Below are 25,819 nucleotides of genomic sequence, written 5' to 3' on the forward strand. Positions count from 1 at the left end.
ACCAAAACACAATAACAAGGCAGTGAAATACATACAACATATGAGTACAAAAACGGTAAAACAAATTCATACACAATAAAATAACAATGATTGCCTGCATGTGCAAGATAAAAAACTAAAACACTAAGAATACTAGCATTGGATAGCCTTGCAGCTTCAAAGCCTGGCTGCTTCCTGCCTGGGAGAATCCTTTGTTGGGAAGTGTTAGCTGGCCCTGATTGTTTCCTGTCTAGAATTCCCTTTTTTTAGTATTGCTCTTTATTTCCTGCCCTGGAAACTAAGCAAGTGGGGTTGGTGTGTGTGTGTGTGTGTGTGTGTATACACACACACACACACACATACATATAGAATGGAATGTCCAGGGTGCGAGAAAGAACTCTTGTCTGTTTGAGGCAAGGGTGAATGTTGCCATTGGCCACCTTGATTACCATTGAATAGCCTTGCAGCTTCAAAGCCTGGCTGCTTCCTGCCTGGGAGAATCTTTCTTTGGGAAGTGTTAGCTGGCCCTGATTGTTTCCTGTCTAGAATTCCCGTTTTTTAGTATTGCTCTTTATTTACTGTCCTGGAAACTAGGCAAGTGGGATAGATAGATAGATAGATAGATAGATAGATAGATAGATAAATAGATAAATAGATAGATAGATAAATAGATAGATAGATAGATAGATAGATAGATAGATAGAATGGAATGTCCAGGGTGAGAGAAAGAACTCTTGTCTGTTTGAGGCAAGGGTGAATGTTGCAATTGGCCAGATGGATCAGCATTGAATACCCTTGCAGCTTCAACGCCTGCCTGCTTCATGCCTGGAGGAATCCTTTGTTGGGAGGTGTTAGCTGACTCTGATTGATTCCTGCCTGGAATTCCAGCCAACACCTCCCTACAGAGGATTCCCCCAGCCAGAAAGCAGTCAGGCTTTGAAGTTGCAAGGCTATTCAGTGCTAATCAAAGACGGATCAAGGAACATGGAAGGCACTGCAGACTAATTCAACCGGAGAAGAAGGAAAGAGAGAAGGAAGAAGGGAAAGAGGTAGAAAAGGAAGAAAGGAGAGAAAGAGGGAGGGAAATAAAAAGGGAGAAAGAAGGAAAGTTAGAGAAGGAAGGAAGGAGAGAAGGAAAGAAGGAAGGAAAGAGGGAGCAAAAGAAAGGGGGGAAGATGTAGAGAAAGAGAGAGGGAAGGAAAGAAGAAAAGAGAGAAGGAAGAAAAGAGAAAGCAGAAGAAAAAGAAAAAGGGGGAAGGAAGGAAAGAGATAGAGAAGGAAGAAAGAAGAGAAGGAAAGAGAGAAGGAAGAAAACAGAGACAGCAGAAGAGAAAAAAGTAGAATAGGAAGAAAGGAGAGAAAGAGGGAGGGAAATAAAAAGGGGGAAGGAAGGAAAGTTAGAGAAGGAAGGAAGGAGAGAAGGAAAGAAAAAAGGGAAAGAAGGAAGGAAAGGGAGCGAAAGAAAGGAGGAAGATGTAGAGAAAGAGGGAAGGAAGGAAAGAAGGAAAGAGAGAAGGAAGAAAAGAGAAAGCAGAAGAAAAAGAAAAAGGGGAAGGAAGGAACGAGATAGAGAAGGAAGAAGAGAAGGAAAGAGAGAAGGAAGAAAAGAGAGACAGCAGAAGAGAAAAAGGGGAAGGAAGGAAGGAAGGAAGGAGAGAAGGAAGGAAGGAGAGAAGGAAAGACGGGAATGAAGGAATCATAGAATCATAGAATCAAAGAGTTGGAAGAGACCTCATGGGCCATCCAGTCCAACCCCCTGCCAAGAAGCAGGAATGTTGCATTCAAATCACCCCTGACAGATGGCCATCCAGCCTCTGTTTAAAAGCTTCCAAAGAAGGAGCCTCCACCACACTCCGGGGCAGAGAGTTCCACTGCTGAACGGCTCTCACAGTCAGGAAGTTCTTCCTCATGTTCAGATGGAATCTCCTCTCTTGTAGTTTGATGCCATTCTTCCGCGTCCTAGTCTCCAAGGAAGCAGAAAACAAGCTTGCTCCCTCCTTCCTGTGGCTTCCTCTCACATATTTATACATGGCTATCATATCCCCTCTCAGCCTTCTCTTCTTCAGGTTAAACATGCCCAGCTCGTTGAGCCGCTCCTCATAGGGCTTGTTCTCCAGACCTTTTATCATTTTAGTAAAGGAAAGAGGGAGTGAAGGAAGGAGGGAAAGAAGAGGAGAAAGAAGGAAGGTTGGCCATAGCAACGCGTGGTGGGTACAGCTAGTAAATAATAAAAATGCCTGACATAGATGTGGGCGAAATGTCAGGAGAGAATGCTTCCGGAACATGTCCAGACAGCCTGGAAAACTCACAGCAACCCATTGATTCTGGCCATGAAAGCTTTCAACAACACTTTTTTAAAAGTTGCATGTCGCTTCCATTCTCTGCTTCACCCCTGCTGACTTTCCCTCTTGATCCACTTCCTGTCAGGTCATCTACCTCTACGAAAATGACCTGGATGAATTCCCCATCAACCTGCCCCGTTCCTTGAGGGAGCTTCATCTCCAGGACAACAATGTCCGCACCATCGCCCGGGACTCCTTGGCGCGCATCCCGCTGCTGGAGAAGCTGCACCTGGACGACAACTCCGTCTCCACCGTCAGCATCGAAGACGACGCCTTTGCGGACAGCACGCGCCTCAAGCTGCTTTTCCTGTCCCGCAACCACCTCAGCAGCATCCCTTCCGGCTTGCCTCGCACCTTGGAGGAGCTCCGGCTGGACGACAACCGCATCTCGACCATCCCTCTCCATGCCTTCAAGGGGCTGAACAGCCTGCGGCGCCTCGTGCTCGACGGCAACCTTTTGGCCAACCAGCGCATCGCGGACGATACCTTCAGCCGGCTGCAGAACCTCAGCGAGCTCTCGTTGGTGCGGAACTCTTTGGCCGCCCCTCCTCTCAATCTCCCCAGCGCCCACCTGCAGAGGCTTTACCTCCAAGACAACGCCATCAGCCACATCCCCTACAACACCCTTTCGAAGATGCGGGAGTTGGAGAAGCTCGACCTGTCCAACAACAACCTGACCACCCTGCCCAAGGGTCTCTTTGACGACTTGGACGGGCTCTCGCAGCTCCTGCTGAGGAACAACCCTTGGTACTGCGGGTGCAATCTCATGTGGTTGAGGGACTGGGTCAAGGCTCGGGCTGCGGTGGTGAACGTGCGGGGGTTGATGTGCCAAGGGCCCGATAAGGTCCGAGGCATGGCCATTAAGGACATCACCAACGAGATGGACGAGTGCTTTGAGGCAGGCCCACAGAGCAATCCAGGGGTGGTTGTGGCGGCCAAGACAACGGCGAGCAACGCGGCCGTCACAACCCCACAGGGATCCCTCTTCACCCTCAAGTCCAAGAGGCCTGGCATCCAACTGCCCGATTCAAACATTGACTATCCAATGGCCACCGGAGCTGGAGCCAAAGCGTTGGTCCTCAACGTCAAGCCGCTGACGGCCGACAGCATCCGTATCAGCTGGAAAGCCATGCTGCCGGCGTCCTCTTTCCGCCTGAGTTGGTTGCGCTTGGGCCACAGCCCGGCTGTGGGTTCCATCACGGAGACGCTAGTGCAAGGAGATAAGACGGAGTATCTACTGACGGCCTTGGAACCCAAGTCAACCTACATCATCTGCATGGTCACGATGGAAACGGGTAGTACATACGGGCCCGACGAAACCCCCGTCTGTGCCAAAGCCGAGACAGCGGACATGTACAGCCCCACGACCACCCTCAACCACGAACAAAACATGGATCCGTTGGCTGGGCTGCCATTAGCAGGGATCATTGGTGGGGCGGTTGCCTTGGTCTTCCTCTTCCTAGTCTTGGCTGCCATTTGCTGGTACGTCCACCGGACAGGAGACCTGCTGACCCGCGAACGAGGCAGTCGGAAGAAAGACGACTACGTGGAATCGGGCACCAAGAAGGATAATTCCATCCTGGAGATACGAGGGCCCGGTTTGCAGATGCTGCCGATCAATCCGCACCGGGCAAAGGAAGAGTACGTCATCCATACCATATTCCCTTCCAATGGAACCAGTCTTTACAAAAGCACCCACACCATCGGCTACGGCACAACGCGTGGGTACAGAGACGGGGGAATTCCAGACATAGACTATTCATATTCATGATGCAAAACCCCCCTTTCCTCCCCCATATAACGGCCAACCGCCACCCTTTCCCTGTTTTTACCCCCTCTCTGTCACACACCCCGGGATTTTTTTGCCTTCCAAAAAACGCAGAACGAAAAAACTTATTTTCCGAGCAGAACCAGGTGGAACAAATGGGAAGGGAGGGGAAGGGAAGGGATTTTACAAAAAAAAATAAACTTATTTTGTAGGAAAACCTCAAAAAAACAGTTTTCAAAAAAGTAGACACGGAGGAAAAATACATAATTTATATTTAATATCCAGATTGAAGCAAAACTCAGCTCAGACCTTGGGTTACGAGTGTTTCCCTGCCCCTAAGGGGTGTGGGGTGGTGGCGATAAAGGGGGAAGACCTGGAAAAAGGGTTTAGAAAGGAAATGAAAAACAAAAAAAATGCTACCTGTTTATCTCTCTTCCTGTATAAATCTTCTATTTTGTTCAGGAGTTAGATTATATAAAAAAAATCTTTTAAAAAATATATATCAACACTGTCGTTCCTGGAGGTTAAACTTGCCGGTCGCAATGGGGAAGAAGACATTAATGCAGGGGTCCTCAAAGTTCGTAAACAGAAGGTCAGGTCACAATCCCTCAAAGTGTTGGAGGGCCAGATTGTAATTTGAAAAAATCTCCTTCCTCCTTCCTCCCTCCCTCCCTTCCCTTTTGTCTTTCCTTCCTTCTCTCTTCTCTACCTCCCTTTCTCCATTCCCTTCCTTCCATCCTTCTCTTGCTTCTTTTCTTCCTTCCTTCTTTCTTTCCTCTCTCCTTCCCTCTCTTTTTCTCCTTCCTTCCCTTTTGTCTTTCCTTCCTTCTCTCTTTTCTCCCTCCCTTCTCCATTCCCTTCCTCCCTTCCTTCTCTCTTTCCTCCCTTCCTCCTTCCCCCTCTCTCTTTCTCCTTCCTTCCTTCCCTTTTGTCTTTCCTTCCTTCTCTCTTCTTTCCTTCACTTCCTCACCTCCCTCTTTCTCTCTCTCTCCCTCCTTCCTTACTTCCCTTCCACTCTTTCATCCTTCCTTCCCTATGTCCTCCCTCCTTCCTTCTCTCTTTCTCCTTCCTTCTCTCTTTCTCCTTCCTTCCTTTTTGTCTTTCCTTCCTTCTCTCTTTTCTTCCTCCCTTCTCCATTCCCTTCCTTCCTTCCATCCTTCTCTCTTTCCTCCCTTCCCCCTTTCTTTTTCTTTCTTTTCTTCCTTCCTTCTTTCTTTCTTTCCTCCCTCCTTCCCTCTCTTTTTCTCCTTCCTTTCCTTTTGTCTTTCCTTCCTTCTCTCTTTTCTCCCTCCCTTCTCCATTCCCTTCCTCCCTTCCTTTCATCCTTCTCTTCCTCCCTTCCTTCTCTCTTTCCTCCCTTCCTCCTTCCCCCTCTCTCTTTCTCCTTCCTTCCTTCCTTCCCTTTTGTCTTTCCTTCCTTCTCTCTTCTTCCCTTCCCTTCCTCACCTCCCTCTTTCTCTCTCTCCCCTCCTTCCTTACTTCCCTTCCACTCTTTCGTCCTTCCTTCCCTATGTCCTCCCTCAGTCCCTCTCTCTTTCTCCTTCCTTCCCTTTTGTCTTTTCTTCCTTCTCTCTTCTCTCCCTCCCTTCTCCATTCCCTTCCTTCCATCCTTCTCTTCCTCGCATTCTTCCTTCCTCCTCTCTTTCCTCCTTCCTTCCCCCTCTCTTTCTCCTTCCTTCCTTCCCTTTTGTCTTTGCTTCTCTCTTTCCCCCCTCCCTCCCTTCCTCACCTCCCTCTTTCTCTCTCCCTCCTTCCTTACTTCCCTTCCACCCTTTCATCCTTCCTTCCCTATTCCCTCCCTTCTTCCCTCTCTCTTTCTCCTTGCTTCCCTTTTGTCTTATTTATTTACTTTATTTACTTTACTTGTATACCGCACTTTCTCAGCAGGTAGGCGACTCAGTGCGGTCTTTCCTTCCTTCTCTCTTCTCTAACTCCCTTCTCCATTCCCTTCCTCCCTTCCTTCCTTCTCTCTTTTCTCCGTCCCTTCCTCACCTCCCTCTTTCTCTCCTTCCTTCCTTCCTTCCTTCCCTTCCTTCCTTCCTTCCCTTCCCTTCCCTTCCCTTCCACTCTTTCACCCTTCCTTCCCTATGTCCTCCCTCCCTCCTTCCCTCTTTCTCCTTCCTTCCTTCCCTCCCTTTTGTCTTTCCTTCCTTCTCTCTTCTCTCCCTCCTCCATTCCCTCCCTCCCTCCCTTCCATCCTTCTCTTCCTCCCTCCCTTCCTTCTCTCTTCTCTACCTCCCTTCTCTACAGTCCTTCAAACTGTTGGAGGGCCAGATTATAATTTGGAAAAAAAAACCATGAATGAATTCCTACACATACTGAACATCTCTTATTTGTAGTGCAAAAAAGACTTTAAAACAATACAATAATTAAAATGAAGAACAATTTTAACAAATATAAACTTATTAGTATTTCAGTGGGAAGTGTGGGCCTGCTTTTGGCTGATGAGATAGGATTGTTGTTGTTGTTGTTGTGTGCTTTCAAGTCGTTTCAGACTTAGTTTGACCCTGAGCGAGGGCCGGGTAAACGACCTTGGAGGGCTGTATCCGGCCCGCGGGCCGTAGTTTGAGGACCCCTGCTTTAATGTGAATTGGTTTCCAAGTTTTCCTTTTGCATCCCGTAACTCTGTTTTCTTTTCAGGATCCAAACTCCTCATGCAAAGTTGAACAACAACAACCACTCGAGCAGTTTTAAGCTCTTGAGAAATGAATTCTGAAACCAACCCTAAGCGCCTGACTCAGTTTCCACCTCCTTTGCTATGTTTTCTCCCTCTGTAATATCAACGTTGTCCTTGTGATCGACGCGGACGGATCCTAGGAATCTCCGTTCGGTTACCTCTTCAGTTACACATCCTTTGGGACAACCATTCAACGTTATTCTCATTGTAGTAATAACGCCACAAGGTAGTTCTTGTCTTTTTGACAAAAAAAATCTAACATGGAGACGGGATGGGTCAGCGTCTTCCAACCGGCACGATATTCCTTCCAAGATGGGGTTCTGAAATCCCAAGCAAATGTCAGGTTCACATGGTTTTTGAGAGATTGGGGAAGGAGAGAAAGAAAAACAGGATTGTGACCGGCTACCACAAATGAGATGGGTTTCGTCGAGTTTTGCTCTCTGTCTTTTCTCCCATGGAATACATTGGATATCCCAACTATACCGTGGGTATTTGCAAGAATGTGGGCATACCAATTTGCTTCGAGTCTGGTCTCCACAACCATGGTTTTGAAAACTCAAAAAAGCAACTCTATCCCGCATACCGTGGTTTCCAGGTGTCTGATAATCATCCTGCGTTTGTATTCCCAGATTAGGAGCAAAATAGGATTGTTTCTTGTACCTCTATTGGGCTTTGCACATGATTTGCCCAAGGGCAAATCCAAGGGACTCTGTAAAGGAAAATTAAGATTCTCCCATTTGCTTAGAAGCCTTCAAGGCAAACTGCGTATAACCATACGTCCATATCAGGTATGGGCAAATCCAGGCCCAGGGGTCGGATGCGGCCTCTTGGATTCTTTTCTCAGGCCCTCCCTCTCTCACACCATTCTATCCTTCCTTCTTTCTCTCTTCCCTTCCTCACCTCCCTCTTTCGTCCTTCCTTCCCTATTTACTCCCTCCTTCCTTTCCTCCTCTCACCCTCTCCTTTTTTCCTTCCTTCCTTCCCTTTTATCTTTCCTTCCTTCTCTCTTTTCTCCCTTCCTTCCTCGCCTCCCTCTTTCTCTCTCTCCCCCTCCTTCTCTCCCTTCTACCCTTTCATCCTTCCTATTCCCTCCCATCTTCCCTCTCTCTTTCTCCTTCTTTCCTTCCCTTTTGTCTTTCCTTCCTTCTTTCTTTTCTCCCTCCCTTATCCATTCCCATCCTCCCTTCCTTTCATCCTTCTCTTCCTCCCTTCCTTCCTTCTCTCTTTCCTCCCTTCCTTCTTCCCCCTCTTTCTCCTTCCTTCCTTCCTTCCTTCCTTCCTTCCTTCCTTCCTTCCCTTTTGTCTTTCCCTCCTATTTTCTTCCCTCCCTCCCTTCCTCACCTCCCTCTTTCTCCCTCTCTCCCTCCTTCCTTACATCCCTTCCACTCTTTCGTCCTTCTATGTCCTCCCTCCTTCCCTCTCTCTTTCTCCTTCCTTCCCTTTTGTCTTTCCTTCCTTCTCTCCCTCCCTCTCTCCATTCACTTCCTTCCATCCTTCTCTTCCACCCTTTCTTCCTACCTTCCCTATTTCCTCCCTCCTTTCCTCTCTCTTTCTCCTTCCTTCCTTCCCTTTTGTCTTTCCTTGCTTCTCTCTTCCCTCCCTCCCTTCCTCACCTCCCTCTTTTTCTCTCTCTCTCCCTCCTTCATTACTTCCCTTCCACTCTTTCGTCTTTCCTTCCCTATGTCCTCCCTCCTTCCCTCTCTCTTTCTCCTTCCTTCCCTTTTGTCTTTCTTTCCTTCTCCCTTCTCTTCCTCGCTTCCTTCCTTCTCTCTTTCCTCCCTTCCTCCTTCCCCCTCTCTTTCTCTTTTCTTCCTTTCCTTTTGTCTCTCCTTCCTTCTCTTTTCTCCCTCCCTTCTCTATTCTCTTCCTCACTTTTTTTATCCTTCTCTTCCTTCCTTCTCTCTTTCCTCCCTCCCTCCTTCCCCCTCTTTCTCCTTCTTTCCTTCCCTTTTGACTTTGCTTCTCTCTTCTGTCCCTTCCTCACCTCCCTCTTTCTCCCTCACTCCTTCCTTACTTCCCTTCCACTCTTTTGTCATTCCTTCCCTATTCACTTTCTTCTTCCCTCTCTCTTTCCCCTTCCTTCCTTCCCTTTTGCCTTTCCTTCCTTCTGTCTTCCCTCCCTCTCTCCATTCCCTTCCTTCCTTCTATCCTTCTTTCCCTCCCTTTCTTCCTACCTTCCCTATTTCCACCCTCCTTCCTTCTCTCTTTCTCCTTCCTTCTTTCCCTTTTGTCCTTCCTTCCCTTTTCCCTCCCTCCCTCTCTCCATTCCCTCCCATTCCATCCTTCTCTCCCTCCCTTTCTTCCTACCTTCCCTATTTCCTCCCTCCTTCCCTCTCTCTTTCTCCTTCTTTCTTTCCCTTTTGTCCTTCCTTCCTTCTCTCTTCCCTCCCTCCCTCTCTCCATTCCCTTCCTTCCATCCTTCTCTCCCTCCCTTTCTTCCTCCCTTCCCTATTTCCTCCCTCCTTCCCTCTCTCTTTCTCCTTCTTTCTTTCCCTTTTGTCCTTCCTTCCTTCTCTCTTCCCTCCCTCCCTCTCTCCATTCCCTTCCTTCCTTCCATCCTTCTCTCCCTCCCTTTCTTCCTACCTTCCCTATTTCCTCCCTCCTTCCCACTCTTTCTCCTTCCTTCTTTCCCTTTTGTCTTTCCTTCCTTCTATCTTTCCTCCCTCTCTCCATTCCCTTCCTTCCTTCCATCCTTCTCTCCCTCCCTTTCTTTATACCTTCCCTATTTCCTCCCTCCTTCCTTCTGTCTTTCTCCTTCCTTCTTTCCCTTTTGTCCTTCCTTCCTTCGCTCTTCCCTCTCTCTCTCTCTCCATTTGCTTCCTTCCTTCCATCTTCTCTTCCTCCCTTTCTTCCTCCTCTCTTTCCTCCCTCCTCCCCTCTCTCTTTCTCCTTCCCTCCCTTTTGTCCTACCTTCCTTCTCTACCTCCCTCTCTCCATTCGCTTCCTTCCATCCATCTTCTCTTTCCTCCCTCCTTCCCCCTCTCTTTCTCCTTCCTTCCTTCCCTTTTGTCTTCCCTTCCACCGGCTGTTAGGAATTGTGGGAGTTGAAGCCCAAAACACCTGGAGGGCCAAAGTTTGTCCATGCTTGCTCTAGTCCCTTAGATGAAAGTGTCTTTTTCCAAAGTTCATGGCTATCCTGGTAAAAGGCTAAAGTCTATCACCATACGACAGTTCACATTGCCCTTTAAAAAGACTACAAACATGCCTTTATCAGCACCACATCTCCCCAATTGCACCTGTCCACCGACGCATGATTCTCAACCTTCCTAATGCTGCGACCCCATAATTATTATTAACTAGCTTGGGGACCCGGCGCTGTCCGGGTAATTTGAGAAAGGCATTGTGTGCCAAGGTTGGTCTTTATCTGTCATTTATGTGGCTCGCAGTGCTCTCAGGAAGTTAGTGAAGGTACTGCAAGTCCCATCGTCCATGGTTCATCTGCCTCCAAACAGTACCAGGATGTAGAGTCTGTGATGCGGGCTTTGTGTGCCAAATCAGGTCTTGATCAGTCATTGGAAGAGGATCGCAGCAGTCTCGGGAAGTGGGTGAAAGTACTTCAAGTCCCATCATCCATGATCCATCCTCCTCCAAACCGCACCAGGATGTAGAGTGGGTCATGAGGGCTCTGTGTGCCAAGTTTGGTCTTTGTTGGGGGCCGCAGTAGTCTGTGGGAACCGAAGGGTGGGAAAGCACTACAGATCCCATCATCCATTGTCCATCCTCCCCAAACCTCACCAGGACATAAAGGGAGTCATGGGGGTTATGATCGGTCAATATCTCCCTTCAATTGTGGTGCCCAGAATTGGACACAATATTCCAGGTGTGGTCTAACCAAGGTGGAATAGAGCATGGGTAGCATTACTTCCCTGGATCTAGACACTACGCTCCTATTGATGCAGGCCAAAATCCCATTGGCTTTTTTTGCCGCCATTTCACATTGTTGGCTCATGTTTAACTTGCTGTCCACGAGGACTCCAAGATCTTTTTCACACGTACTGCTCTCGAGCCAGGCATTGTCCCCCATTCTGTATCTTTGCATTTCATTTTTTCTGAATAAGTGGAGTATCTTGCATTTGTCCCTGTTGAACTTCATTTTGTTAGTTTTGGCCATTCACCTCTCTAATCTGTCAAGATCATTTTGAATCCTGCTCCTGTACTCTGGAGTATTGGCTATCCCTCCCAATTTGGTGTCGCAGCCATGTTTTTAAGTATTCCACCAAGGGCTTGTTGAAGCATTTTATTATTATTATTAATTATTATTAACTTTATTTGTACCCCGCTAGCATCTCCCGAAGGACTCGATGCGGCTTACAAAGGCCAAGGCCTCAAAACATAGCATAAACAATACACAACTTAAAGCAAATCAAAAACAAAGCAATATTAAAACAACAAAACAATAAGAACAATACACAATAAAAACTGGGGCCGGGCCAAAGTAGTGGGTACAGATTAAAAGTGCTGATATGACAGGTGGTATATCGGATTTCAGGGTAAGTGCAGTGTGCCAGCAATCTTAAGTTCTACTAAAGTGCTTCTAGGACTTGTTGTTGGAGTTTTCCTATTCTGGAAAGGCATATTGGAACAGCCAGGTCTTCAAGACTGCCAACGTAGGGGCCTTTCTAATATCTTTGGGGAGGGTGTTCCAGAGTTGGGGGGCCACCACAGAAAAGGCCCTGTCTCGCGTCCCCACCAGACGTGCCTGCGTCGCAGGCGGAATCGCGAGCAGGGCCTCTCCAGATGAACGAAGCGAGCGCGTGGGTTCATAAACGGAGATGCGGTCACGCAGGTAAGATGGTCCCAAACCGTTTAGGGCTTTGTAGGTAAGCACTTGCACCTTAAATTGGGCTCCGAAAATAAACAGCAGCCAATGGAGCTCCTTGAACAGGAGAGTTGACATCTCTCTGTAAGGAGCTCCAGTTAACATCCTGGCCACTGCCCGTTGGACCAGTTGCAATTTCCGAGCCGTTTTCAAGGGCAGCCCCACGTAGAGCGCATTACAGTAGTCCAATCTAGAGGTGACCAAGGCATGGACCACCCCGGCCAGATCCGCCTTCGCGAGGTACGGTCGCAGCTGGCGCACAAGTCTCAGTTGTGCAAAAGCCCTCCCGGACACCACTGACGCCTGAGCCTCAAGCGTAAGAGTTGAATCCAAGAGGACTCCCAAACTGCGGACCTGTGGCTTCAGAGGTAGTGCAACCCCGTCCAGCACAGGTTGCCACCCTATACCCCGATCAGGTTTGCGATCGACTAGGAGGACCTCTGTCTTGTCGGGATTGATCTTCAGCTTGTTCTCCCTCATCCAGATAGACACAGCGGCCAGACACTCGTCCAGCACCTGAGAGGCCTCCTTGGAATTAGGTGGAAAAGAGTAGTAGAGTTGTGTGTCATCTGCGTAGAGGTGGCACCTAACTCCAAAACTCCGGATGACCTCTCCCAGCAGTTTCATGTAGATGTTAAAGAGCATGGGAGACAAAATAGAGCCTTGCGGGACCCCACAGGTCATTTTAACAACCTGATCTAGATGGCAGTAACAGGGAAGTTATTGTATCCAGAGATTACCGAATACATAACAGGCCTAGTCTCTCTCTTTTTTTTAAATAAGCTGTACAGTGTACATAGAAGGTTGGAAAAAAGGTGTACAGACCTTAAAAGGCCCTGTATTCTTTGTACAAGGGTCTTCTATGAGCTCTTACATAGTAACAACTAAGCACTTCCTTTTACCAAGCTAGCCATAAACTCGGAACGATCCTACTGCATTCCTTGGACAGAATGGGCCTAACAAAATGAATATAATAATAATAATAATCAGGGGCGGCTCGTCCATTACGCGAAGTAAGCGGTTGCAGAACACTTTTTTTTGCCAGGGGCGCAGAGGCGCCTCTGTAAATGCCCCTCGACCGCCACTTGAGGAGCGCCCCCTCAGCTCACAACAGCCCTAGCAGTCCGGGGGGAGCCTCGGCTTTCTTGCCTTGCTGCCGGGCGATCCTCTTCCCAAAGGGGCCGGGCCCTTGAGCCTCATTCCTGCTTCACCCGGCCACCGGGTGCGCGAGCAGAGCCGGCGCTCAATCGTTCTCCGCGTTCAATCCTTTCCCCATGACTGGCTCCCTTTCCTGATGCCCCAGCGCTCCACCCGCCTCCTCTCCTCTCCCCAATCCGCGGGTGGGCCAAGGGGCGGAGCCGCCGCGTCTGGCCCTCTTCGGGTCCGGAGGCGTGTCTGAAGACCTCAGCGTGCGCACCAAAAGTTGCCTCTTCTCCTGACTTTCTCTTCAGCCATTGGGACCATATATATTAGGCTTGGGCGATCCAGTTCGTTAATTTCGTAATTCGTTATTGATTCGTATTTAAATTAGCTTACGATCCAATATCGAGCCATGCAGGAATAGTGAGAGGAATAATTAAGAATCAAAACAATTTTTCCAATTTTCGTAATTATTTCGTAATTATTTCGTAATTATTTTCATATGCCTGGTGCAAGTTTTACAATCTCGCATTTACCCCACTTCCGGTCCCTTTGCTTTGCTGCTTCCCTCCTTTTTCCTCATGCTTCTTCTTGCCTCAGTCTAATATACAATACTATAATATAATATATAATATTATAATAATATATTATATTATATTATATTATATTATTATAATACTATTATAGTATTGTATATATTATATTATATTATTATATTATATATTTTATTACTATCTCCTCTGTTTCTGCATCACTCCTTCTTCTTCTCCTACTACTAGTAGTAGGTATGGTGTCAGAATGCTGACTCACAACAATATTATTATATTATATTATAATATATTATATTATAATATAATATAATATAAAGTAATATAATATAATATAATATAATATAATATAATATAATATAATATAATATAGTTGTTGTTTGTTTTTTCACACCAGCAATCACATTCAGAGGGAGAGGAAAGCTTCAGAAGATCTCCCAGTCCCGTTTGTAGGTGTTTTTAGTGCATTGCGCAATCGCGTCCGCCATTAACGAAACGATTCGTAATTAATAATGAAATTTCGGAAATAACGAAACTTTGAAATCTGAAATTTCGGAAGTCATCAAAATATCGAAACGCTAGCACCCCCTGGAAACGAAGCGAGTTTAGAAACAATTTTTTCCTTGATCGGCCAAGCCTAATATATATATATATCCCATTTGCCTCATTTCCAATACACCTCACAACCTCTGAGGATGCCTGCCATAGGTGTGGGTGAAACGTCAGGAGAGAATGCTTCTGGAACATAGCGAGACAACCCAGAAAACTCAGAGCAACCTAGTGATTCCGGCCATGAAAGCCTTCAACAACACACCTTTCTCTTGTTTCCCAGTATATTGGTGTATGTGGTTCATGAAAGAGTGCACACATTGATATATTTGCAGTGAAGGGAGAACTAGTCCCATTCGGAGAGACAAAACTGTGGTTGTCTAGCTTTTTTCCTCTTTGCAATAGTAAACACAAACTGGGACAATGAATGCACAGAGGAGAGAGGTCTAATCCAGCTAATACTTAAACATCAAATCTTATATTACACAAGACCTGGGCCCAGTGGGTCGGTCTCACTTGCCATGAAGTTTAATTCTATTAGGTGTTTAATTCTACATGTAGGACTTCACAAAAAGTTAATGTGAGCAGGCTCTTTGGGGGGCATATTTAGAAAGAAGGGGGGGGGGAGAAGAGATAAAGTGTGCAATGTGCACACAAACACAGACCTGTCTCTCTCTTCTGCTCATTAATTCAGGTGATTCAAGGATTGTTTGGCATGTACCCTCCCTGGCACGCACACAGAATTTATGGTAACAAGCAATTTGCAGCTCGGCTTGCAAAGTTCTCATTTAGCAGAAAGTGCCTTGGAAAAAAGAAGAGCAAGGGAGGGCAGCGAGAGGAAACTGGGGGAAGAAGACAGCCCGCAAGCAGAGGCGGCCCTAGGTAATTTTCAACGGTAAGCAAACAGTATTTTGCCCCCCCCCCCACCGCCAACCAATCATTGATATATATTTTCTGTTCGTCGTGGGAGTTCTGTGTGCCATATTTGGTTCAATTCCATCATTGGTGGAGTTCAGAATGCTCTTTGATTGTAGGTGAGCTATACATCCCAGTAACTACACTTGCCGCACTTGCTCCCTTGCCTGGCCCGCTTTGGGTCCGGAGGCGTGCCTGAAGACCCCGGTGTGTGCACCAAAATTTATTTATTTATTTATTTCGAGGTTTTATATACCAACCCTCTCACCTTCAAAGAGGGATTCGGACCGGTTCACAACATGTGTTAACATACAAAAAATATACAATAACAACACAATGCCACTTCATTACACGATTAAATTATCAGCACCATACACATTAAAACATTATCATCGCAGTTAAAAGAGCCAAATCATCCGACACCATCACACTCCCATTCATCATCCTCCTTTCATGTCGGCAAAGAATTAAATCAGTTGTCAAATGCCGCGTTCCACAACCAGGTCTTTGTTAGTTTCCTGAACGTCATGAGGGAGGGGGCAGTTCTGATCTCTAATGGCAGGGAGTTCCAAAGTCGAGGGGCCACCATCGAGAAGGCCCTGTCCCTTGTCCCCACCAGCCGTGCTTGTGCAGGCGGAGGGACCGAGAGCAGGGCCCCTCCAGACGATCTTAGTGGTCTTGATGGTTCGTAGGGGAGAATACGTTCAGAGTCACCTCTTCTCCTGACTTTCTCCTCAGCCATTGGGACCAAGAGAGAGAGAGAGAGAGAGGTGGAGATGCCCACCTTTCCTGAAGGTAGGCACAAAAACAAAGGAGGGAGCGGAGGTGGGAGATACCTCCAGCTGGAGGGGCTCTCTCTCTCTCTCTCTCTCTTGGTCCCAATGGCTGAAGAGAAAGTCAGGAGAAGAGGCAACTTTTGGTGTGCACGCTGGGGTCTTCAGACACGCCTCCGGACCCGAAGAGGGCCAGGCACGGCGGCTCTGCCCCTTGACCCACCCGCGGATTGGGGAGAGGAGAGGAGGTGGGTGAAGCGCCGGGGAATCGGGAAAGGGAGCCGGTCATGGGGAAGGGATCGAACGCGGAGAATGATTGAGCGCCGGCTCTGCTCGCGCACCCGGTGGCCAGGTGGAGCAGGAACGAGAAGGGCTAGGCGAGGCTCAAGGGCCCGGCCCCTTTGGGAAGAGGATTGCCCGGCAGCGAAGCAAGAAAGCCAAGGTTCCCCACCGGACTGCTCGGGCTGTTGTGAGCTGAGGGGGCGCCCCTCAAGTGGCGGTCGAGGGACATTTACAGAGGCACCTCTGCGCCCCTGGCAAAAAAAAAGTGTTCTGCGACCGCTTACTTTGCGTAATGGACGAGCCGCCCCTGCCCGCAAGTGTGGGTTTCTCCCCTTCCTTAGACTCTGACACCATCTAGGGCAGTGGTTCCCAACCTTGTTTTGACCAGGGACCACTCTCCAACACAGAGGCAGCCCTAGGTAATTTTCAATGGTAAGCAAACAGTATTTTGGCGCCCCCCCCCCCCCCAACCAATCACTGATATATATATATTCTGTTCGTCATGGAAGTTCTGTGTGCCATATTTGCTTCAATTCCATCATTGGTGGAGTTCAGAATGCTCTTTGATTTTAGGCGAACTATACATCCCCATAACTACAACTCGCCTATGTCAAGGTCTATTTCCCCCCAAGAGCGCCCCTGGGCAAAATCAACTATACTGCAAATGCTTACTTTGCGTAATGGTTGAGCCACCCCTGCTCCAACATTAGTACTAAAAGGGCTAAGAATCAGACTTTGGACAATTTTAAGTTCGGTTTAATTATTCGGGTGCTGATTCAGAACATTGCATTGGCTAGACCACATCAGCTCTTGTTTCTGATACATAATATATGCCATCCAGTAGTCGCCATCTGCTCGCCCACAGAAAACTATATATATATATATATATATATATATATATATATATATATATATAAATGCTCTGTGCATAATGAGTACCTTAAAAACAAAAGAACCAATGAACGAAATTCAAATTCAATTCAAATTCAATTTGTGAGACAAAACGTCGCACAACACAAGGAGTGACCATCACTCAAAAAATTATGATTTTGTCATTTGGGAGTTGTAGTTGCTGGGATTTATAGTTCATCTACAATCAAAGAGCATTCTGAACTCCATCAACGATGGAATTGAACCAAACTTGGCACATAGAACTCCCATGACCAACAGGAAACACTAGAAGGGTTTGGGGGCAGTGTCCTTTGGTTTTGGAGTTGTAGTTCACGTACATCCAGAGATCAGGGCCAGCTAACACCTCCAAACAAAGGATTCCCCCAGGCAGGAAGCAGCCAGGCTTTGAAGCTGCAAGGCCATTAAATGCTAATCCAGGTGGACAATTGCAATATTCACACTTGCCTCAAGCAGGCAAGAGGTCTTTCTCCCACCCTGGACATCATTCCACAGGTATATAAACCCACTTGCCTAGTTTCCAACAGACCCCCTCCACCCGTGAAGATACCTGCCACAGATGTGGAAGAAACGTTGGAGAGAATGCTTCTGGAACATGGCAAGAGAGCCCAGAAAACTCATATCAACCTAGTGATTCCGGCCATGAATCTGGGCACCACAATTGAAGGGAGATGTTGACAAGCTGGAATATGTCCAGAGGAGGGGAACTAAAATGATCAAGGGTCTGGAGAACAAGCCCTATGAGGAGCGGCTTAAAGAGCTGGACATGTTTAGCCTGAAGAAGAGAAGGTTGAGAGGAGACATGGTAGCCATGTATAAATATGTGAGAGGAAGTCCTAGAGAGGAGGGAACAAGCTTGTTTCTGCTGCCCTGGAGAGTAGAACATGGAACAATGGCTTCAAACTACAAGAAAGGAGATTCCATCTGAACATGAGGAAGAACTTCCTGACTGTGAGAGCCATTCAGCAGTGGAACTCTCTGCCCCGGAGCGTGGTGGAGGCTCCTTCTTTGGAACCTTTTAAACAGAGGCTGGATGGCCATCTGTCAGGTGTGCTTTGATTGCAATATTCCTGCTTCATGGCAGAATGGGGTTGGACTGGATGGTCCATGAGCAGGGGCGGCTCAATGCATTACGCAAAGCAAGCATTTGAAGTAGAGTTGATTTTGCCCAGGGGGCGCTCTTGAGGCGCTCTTGTGGGAAAATAGACCTTGACATATGCGAGTTGTAGTTCCTGGGATGTATAGTTCACCTACAATCAAAGAGCATTCTGAACTCTACCAATGATGGAATTGAACCAAATATGGCACACAGAACTCCCACGACGAACAGAAAATATATATCAGTCATAGTCACAGTCATGTTCGTAGTCACAGTTCATCATAATTCATCACAGGGAAAGGTTCTAGGTTCAGTCCTCGAATGCCACATTCCAGAGCCAGGTTTTTAGTGATTTCCTGAACGTCAGGAGGGAGGGGGCAGATCTAACCTCTAGTGGGAGGGAGTTCCAAAGCCGGGGAGCCACCACCGAGAAGGCCCTGTCTCTCGTCCCCATCAACCGTGATTGTGAGGGTGGTGGGACCGAGAGCAGGGCCCCCCCGGAAGATCTTAATAGCCTTGGTGGTTCATAGGGGAGAATCCGTTCGGACAGGTAAACTGGGCCAGAGCCGTTTAGGGCTTTATAGGTCAAAACCAGCACTTTGAATTATGCCCGGAAGCTGATCGGCAGCCAGTGGAGTTGGCGTAATTACCTAGGGCCGCCTCTGCCCATGAGGCAGGCATGTAGCCGGGGGGGGGGGGGGTTTGAGGGGCTTCAGCCCCCCCCAAAAAAATTCTCATGGTGGTTCGCGAAAAGGCCTTACTGGTGCATTATTTAAACTGTTATGTTTATTCATATCATGATCTGATCACCATACTCAATATATCCCATATGCACGGGGGTATTGGGGTAATGATACAAAAGGTTTGCTAGGCTAGACCCTCTTTCACTCACTCAGCCCCCCCCGAAACTCACCCCCCCCCGAAAAAAAATTCAGCCCCCCCCCGAAACGAAACCCACCCACCCACCCCCCAATTTTAATGCACACACAATATCGAAGCAGGATGTCCTTGCAATGCACTAGGAATGATGCTCTTCCATTGTCGATTTTCCTGGACGTATGTGCAATTCTAGCCTATTTATTTCCTATCGGAAAGGGAGGAATGGATCGGCAGCTGGGTTTTGTGCAAACTCCTGCACAAGCCGGAGGCTGAATGAACATCAGAAAGTGCATCCAGGCAGAGCCATCTACTAGCACTGCAGATATCGACCTACAGTTGTGCAGGATTTTTGCTCTGCTTCTCCACTGAAAAGGAGCTTGTGCAGGATTTTTGCCTTCCTTGAGCAGCTGACATAAATCAGTTCAAAAAGACAGCTCCTGCCCATGGGCCTACTCTCTGAAAGGACACAACACAAAAGGAAAAGAAGATGGGGAGAACAGGGAGGAGGGAGAAACGTGTCGTTTTCCAGTCCGGAATGGCCGTGCTTACCTTCCCATTTCCATCTGCTGCAAGCTTGCTAAAGCTACACAACACGGATGCGGCAACCAACCACCGAAGCCCTCCCAGCCATTTGTGCAATTGCTTTGTCAGGGGAGTTGGTCAGAAAAATAAGCAGAATCATGGATGCTCCGTGCACTTTCGGTGGAGGTCCCAGAGCAGAGAGGAAGTAGGAAAAGTCGGTGGAAATAATGAGAAAGGACTGGCGCATCCATCATAAAAGCAAAGTATTCCCTTCGCAGAGATTTTGACTCAAGAGCAGCAATGTACAAAGTGTCTGAGGAAGCCATCCTGGTCAAGGCCCCTGTGGCCTACCTTCCCATTCGCCCTCCCTATGGGGCAGCACCAGCCAGGTTCACGTCTGCGGCTATGTCCCACCTAACCTGACAGCAGCCCACGGCTCTTCACCTGTTCAGTGGAAGAGCGTGGGATTCTTCTCTAAAGAAAACATCAATGTGCCATGCATGCCCCTTGTTTTTACATTTCCTTTTCCTCCACCCCACATCTCAATCTCAGCAATGAACATCTAGAGCAGGGGCGGCGCAACCATTACGCAAAGTAAGCATTCGCAGTATACTATGAATGCTCTACGCCTAGTAGACATCAGGTGAAAGGTCCTAAAATTGGGAACTTCAAGGAGATTCTGATCGTCTGAACGGAGTGATCTCAGGGGTTGGTAGGGAGTGAGTCCAGGGCGGCGCAACCATTACGCAAAGTAAGCATTCGCAGTATAGTTGATTTTTCCCAGGGGTGCTCTTGAGGCGCTCTTGGGGGGAAATAGACCTTGACATATGCAAGTTGCAGTTACTGGTAGTAAGATAGTAAGTCTCGAAGAGCTCGCGTTTCTGCCGGCAAGGCATTCCACAGGTAAGGAACCACCACCGTGAATGCTCTACGCCTAGTAGACATCAAGTGAAAGGTCCTAAAATTGGGAACTTCAAGGAGATTCTGATCGTCTGAATGGAGTGATCTCGGGGGTTGGTAGGGAGTGAGGCCAGGGGCGGCGCAACCATTACGCAAAGTAAGCATTTGCGGTATACTTGATTTTGCCCAGGGGCGCTCTTGAGGCGCTCTTGGGGGAAAATAGACCTTGACATATGCGAGTTGTAGTTACTGGTAGTAAGATAGTAAGTCTCGAAGAGCTCGTGTTTCCACTGGTAAGGCATTCCACAGGTAAGGAACCACCACCGTGAATGCTCTACGCCTAGTAGACATCAGGTGAAAGGTCCTAAAATTGGGAATTTCAAGGAGATTCTGATCGTCTGAACGGAGTGATCTCGGGGGTTGGTAGGGAGTGAGGCCAGGGGCGGCGCAACCATTACGCAAAGTAAGCATTTGCGGTATACTTGATTTTGCCCAGGGGTGCTCTTGAGGCGCTATTGGGGGAAAATAGACCTTGACGTATACGAGTTGTAGTTACTGGTAGTAAGATAGTAAGTCTCGAAGAGCTCGTGTTTCCGCTGGCAAGGCATTCCACAGGTTGGAGCCACCACCGTGAATGCTCTACGCCTAGTAGACATCAGGTGAAAGGTCCTAAAATTGGGAACTTCAAGGAGATTCTGATCGTCTGAACGGAGTGATCTCGGGGGTTGGTAGGGAGTGAGGCCAGGGGCGGTGCAACCATTACGCAAAGTAAGCATTTGCAGTATAGTTGATTTTGCCCAGGGGCGCTCTTGAGGCGCTCTTGGGGGAAAATAGACCTTGACATATGCGAATTGTAGTTACTGGTAGTAAGATAGTAAGTCTCAAAGAGCTCGCGTTTCTGCCGGCAAGGCATTCCACAGGTAAGGAGCCACCACCGTGAATGCTCTACGCCTAGTAGACATCAAGTGAAAGGTCCTAAAATTGGGAACTTCAAGGAGATTCTGATCGTCTGAATGGAGTGATCTCGGGGGTTGGTAGGGAGTGAGGCCAGGGGCGGCACAACCATTACGCAAAGTAAGCATTTGCAGTATAGTTGATTTTGCCCAGGGGCGCTCTTGAGGCGCTCTTGGGGGAAAATAGACCTTGACATATGTGAGTTGTAGTTATTGGTAGTAAGATAGTAAGTCTCGAAAAGCTCGTTTTTCCGATGGCAAGGCATTCCACAGGTAAGGAACCACCACCGTGAATGCTCTACGCCTAGAAGACATCAGGTGAAAGGTCCTAAAATTGGGAACTTCAAGGAGATTCTGATCGTCTGAATGGAGTGATCTCGGGGGTTGGTAGGGAGTGAGGCCAGGGGCGGCACAACCATTACGCAAAGTAAGCATTTGCGGTATACTTGATTTTGCCCAGGGGCGCTCTTGAGGCGCTCTTGGGGGGAAATAGACCTTGACATATGCAAGTTGTAGTTACTGGTAATAAGATAGTAAGTCTCGAAGAGCTCATGTTTCCGCTGGTAAGGCATTCCACAGGTAAGGAACCACCACCGTGAATGCTCTACGCCTAGTAGACATCAGGTGAAAGGTCCTAAAATTGGGAACTTCAAGGAGATTCTGATCGTCTGAACGGAGTGATCTCGGGGGTTGGCAGGGAGTGAGGCCAGGGGCGGCGCAACCATTACGCAAAGTAAGCATTTGCGGTATACTTGATTTTGCCCAGGGGCGCTCTTGAGGCGCTATTGGGGGGAAATAGACCTTGACATATGCAAGTTGTAGTTACTGGTAATAAGATAGTAAGTCTCGAAGAGCTCATGTTTCCGCTGGTAAGGCATTCCACAGGTAAGGAACCACCACCGTGAATGCTCTACGCCTAGTAGAAATCAGGTGAAAGGTCCTAAAATTGGGAACTTCAAGGAGATTCTGATCGTCTGAACGGAGTGATCTCGGGGGTTGGCAGGGAGTGAGGCCAGGGGCGGTGCAACCATTACGCAAAGTAAGCATTTGCAGTATACTTGATTTTGCCCAGGGGCACTCATGAGGCGCTCTTGGGGGAAAATAGACCTTGACGTATGCAAGTTGTAGTTACTAGGATGTATAGTTCACCTACAATCAAAGAGCATTCTGAACTCCACCAATGGTGGAATTGAACCAAATATGGCACACAGAACTCCCACGACGAACAGAAAATATATATCCGTGATTGGGGGGGGGGGGGGGGGCAAAATACTGTTTGCTTACCGTTGAAAATTACCTAGGGCCGCCTCTGACTTCCTGTCACGTATTTACACATGGCTATCATGTCTCCTCTCAGCCTTCTCCAGGCTAAACATGCCCAGCTCTTTAAGCCACTCCTCATAGGGCTTGTTCTCCAGACCCCTGATCATTTTAGTCGCCCTCCTCTGGACACATTCCACCTTGTCAATATCTCCCTTCAATTGTGGTGTCTAGAATCGGACACAATATTCCAGGCAGAGGCGGCCCTATGTAATTTTCAACGGTAAGCAAAGAGTATTTTGCCCCCCCCCCACCAATATATATTTTCTATTCTATATTTTCTATTCTATATTTATATTATATATTTATTCTATATTTATATTATATATTTATTCTATATTTTCTATTCTATATTTTCTATTGATATATATTTTCTATTCGTCGTGGGAGTTCTGTGTGCCATATTTGGTTCAATTCCATCATTGGTGGAGTTCAGAATGCTCTTTGATTGTAGGTGAACATTGGGACTGAGAGAGAGAGAGAGAGAGAAAGACAGAGAAGTGGAGATGCCCACCTTTCCTGAAGGTAGGTGCAAAAACAAAGGAGGGAGCGGAGGTGGGAGATACCTCCAGCCGGAGGGTCTCTCTCTCTCTCTCTCTCTCTCTCTCTCTCTCTCTCGGTCCCAATGGCTGAAGATAAAGTCAGGAGAAGAGGTGACTTTTGGTGCGCACGCTGGGGTCTTCAGACATGCCTCCAGACCTGAAGCGGGCCAGGCACGGCAGCTCTGCCCCTTGGCCCACCCGCAGATTGGGGAGAGGAGAGGAGGCGAGTGGAGCACCGGGAGATCGTAAAAGGGAGCTGGTCATGGGAAAGGGATCGAACGTGGAGAACGATTGAGCACCGGGTGGAGCAGGAACGAGAGGGGCTAGGCGAGGCTCAAGGGCCCGGCCCCTTTGGGAAGAGGATCGTCCGACAGCGAGGAAAGAAAGCCGAGGCTCCCCCCAGACTGCTAAGGCTGTTGTGAGCTGAGGGGGCGCTCCTCAAGTGGCAGTCGAGGGGCATTTACAGAGGCGCCTCTGCACCCCTGGCAAAAAAAAGTGTTCTGCGACCGCTTACTTCGCGTAATGGACGAGCCGCCCCTGATTCCAGGTGTGGTCTAACCAAGGCAGAATAGAGCATGGGGGGCATGACTTCCCTAGATCTGGACACTAGACTCTTATTGATGCAGGCCAAAATCCCATTGGCTTTGTTTGCTGCCGCATCACATTGTTGGCTCATGTTGTCCACGAGTTTCTATTCCTAGCTATAGCTCTGCCATTTCAGGCCTTTTCCTTTCCATTTCCTAAAGGTCGTGCCTTCCCGTCTCTGGCAGAGCTGCCACTCGTGCACTCCCTCAGCCCCATGTTTTTTTAATAGTTGCAAATAGGAAGGAGGCTGAAGCCCCGGGAGCAAAGTGCCTCCTCCAGAAGAGCCAGGTAATGATGTTCCGTTCCAACTTGTCAAGAATGTTATGCCAAGGAAGTAGGAGGCAGCGGAGAACCAATGCGGAAAGAGGTGATTTGTCAAATATATTGCTCATGGCTTGTGCCAGGGACTCAGATGTTTAAGAAATCATTGCAGAAAAATTGAAATAGCAGTTTAATATAGAAACCTGCTCCCCACAAAAAGGCAGCAAAGAGAAGAATCTATAGCAGTGTTTCTCAACCTGGGGGTCGGGACCCCTGGGGGGGGGGTCGTGAGGGTTGTCAGAGGGGTCGCCAAAAACCATCAGAAAGTATTTTCCATTACTCATTGTGGGTTCTGTGTGGGAAGTTTGGCCCAATTCTATTGTTGGTGAGGTTCAGAATGATTGTAGGTGAACTATAAATCCCAGCAACTACAACTCCCAAATGTCAAGGTCTATTTTCCCCAAACTTCACCAAGGTTCACATTTGGGCATATTGAGTATTCATGCCAAGTTTGGTCCAGCTCCATCACTGTTTGAGTCCACAGTGCTCACTGGATGTAGGTGAACTACAACTCCCAAGCTCAAGGCCAATGCCCACCAAACCCTTCCAGCGTTTCCTGTTGGTCATAGGAGTTCTGTGTGCCAAGTTTGGTTCAATTCCATTGTTGGTGGAGTTTGAAATGCTCTTTGATTGCAGGTTAACTATAAATCCCAGCAACTACAACTCACAAATATCAAGGTCTATTTTTCCCAAACTCCACCAGTGTTCACATTTGGGCATGTTGAGGATTCGTGCCAAGTTTGTGGACGCAAACAATCCATCATGGTTTGAGTCCACAGTGCTCTCTGGATGTAGGTGAACTACAACTCCCAAACTCAAGGTGAATGCCCACCAACCCTTTGAGTATTTTCTGTTGGTCATGGGAGTTCTGTGTGCCAAGTTTGGTTCAATTCCATTGTTGGTGGTGTTTGAAATGCTCTTTGATTGCAGGTTAACTGTAAACCCCAGCAACTACAACTCCCAAAGGATAAAATCAATCCCCCCATCAGTATCCATACCTAATATGCCCAAATTTGGATATTGATGGGGATGGGCTTAATGGGTATTTGTGCCAAATGTGGTCCAGTGAAGGAAAATAAATCCTGAATATCAGATATTTACATTGCAATTCCCAACAGTAGCAAAATTACAGTTATGAAGTAGCAATGAAAATAATGTTATGGTTGGGGGTCAATGCAGCACAAGGAACTGTATTAAGGGGTCGCGGCATTAGAAAGGTTGAGAAACACTGATCTATAGGAATCTGTAGTTTTTTAACTGGTGAGCTGCAATTCTTGACTAGATCATTTGCTGGTCTAAGACCGATCATATAAATATCCTTTCCTCACTAAGGGTTATTAAGGTTATTAAGGGCCGGGCTTTAGCACAGCGGGTTAAACCGCCAGCTGCAGAGAATCTTCAGTTCAGTTCAAGCCCAGGTTGGGGTGAGCTCCCAACTGTCAGCCCAGCTTCTGCTCACCTAGCAGTTCAAAAAGAGTAATGTCAGAATACAATCATAGAATCATAGAGTTGGAAGAGACCTCATAGGCCAGTGTTTCTCAACCTGGGGGTCATGAGGCAGTGTCAGAGGGGTCACCAAAGACCATCCGAAAACACAGTAATTTTTATTGGTCATGGGGGTTCTGTGTGGGAAGTCTGGTCCAATTCTATCATTCATCGGATTCAGAATGTTCTTTGATTGTAGGTGAACTATAAATCCTAGCAACTACAACTCCCAAATGTCAAGGTCTATTTTCCCAAAACTTCACCAAGGTTCACATTTGGGCATATTGAGTATTCATGCCAAGTTTGGTCCAGCTCCATCACTGTTTGAGTCCACAATGCTCACTGGATGTAGGTGAACTACAACTCCCAAACTCAAGGTGAATGCCCACCAACCCTTTGAGTATTTTCTGTTGGTCATTGGAGTTCTGTGTGCCAAGTTTGGTTCAATTCCATCGTTGGTGGAGTTCAGAATGCTCTTTGATTGCAGGTGGACTATAAATCCCAGCAACTAC

General features: G+C 47.7%; 2 protein-coding genes across 4 annotated transcripts in view; one reads left to right on the forward strand and one right to left on the reverse strand.

Moving 5' to 3' along the window:
- The window catches only part of FLRT1 (fibronectin leucine rich transmembrane protein 1), a 102,241-nt gene extending 97,654 nt beyond the window's left edge, over window positions 1–4,587 (forward strand). For both annotated transcript variants that reach the window (XM_067472479.1, XM_060758435.2), the window contains exon 3: window positions 2,407–4,587. In XM_067472479.1, the coding sequence (XP_067328580.1) occupies window positions 2,407–4,092 (1,686 nt within the window). In that variant the 3' untranslated portion in view covers window positions 4,093–4,587. The remainder of the gene's footprint in view (window positions 1–2,406) is intronic.
- The window catches only part of MACROD1 (mono-ADP ribosylhydrolase 1), a 618,427-nt gene that overhangs the window by 520,022 nt on the left and 72,586 nt on the right, over window positions 1–25,819 (reverse strand). The window lies entirely within an intron of this gene.

The sequence above is a fragment of the Anolis sagrei genome, chromosome 12, assembly GCF_037176765.1.
Source record: "Anolis sagrei isolate rAnoSag1 chromosome 12, rAnoSag1.mat, whole genome shotgun sequence".
Classification (NCBI taxonomy): Eukaryota; Metazoa; Chordata; class Lepidosauria; order Squamata; family Dactyloidae; genus Anolis; species Anolis sagrei.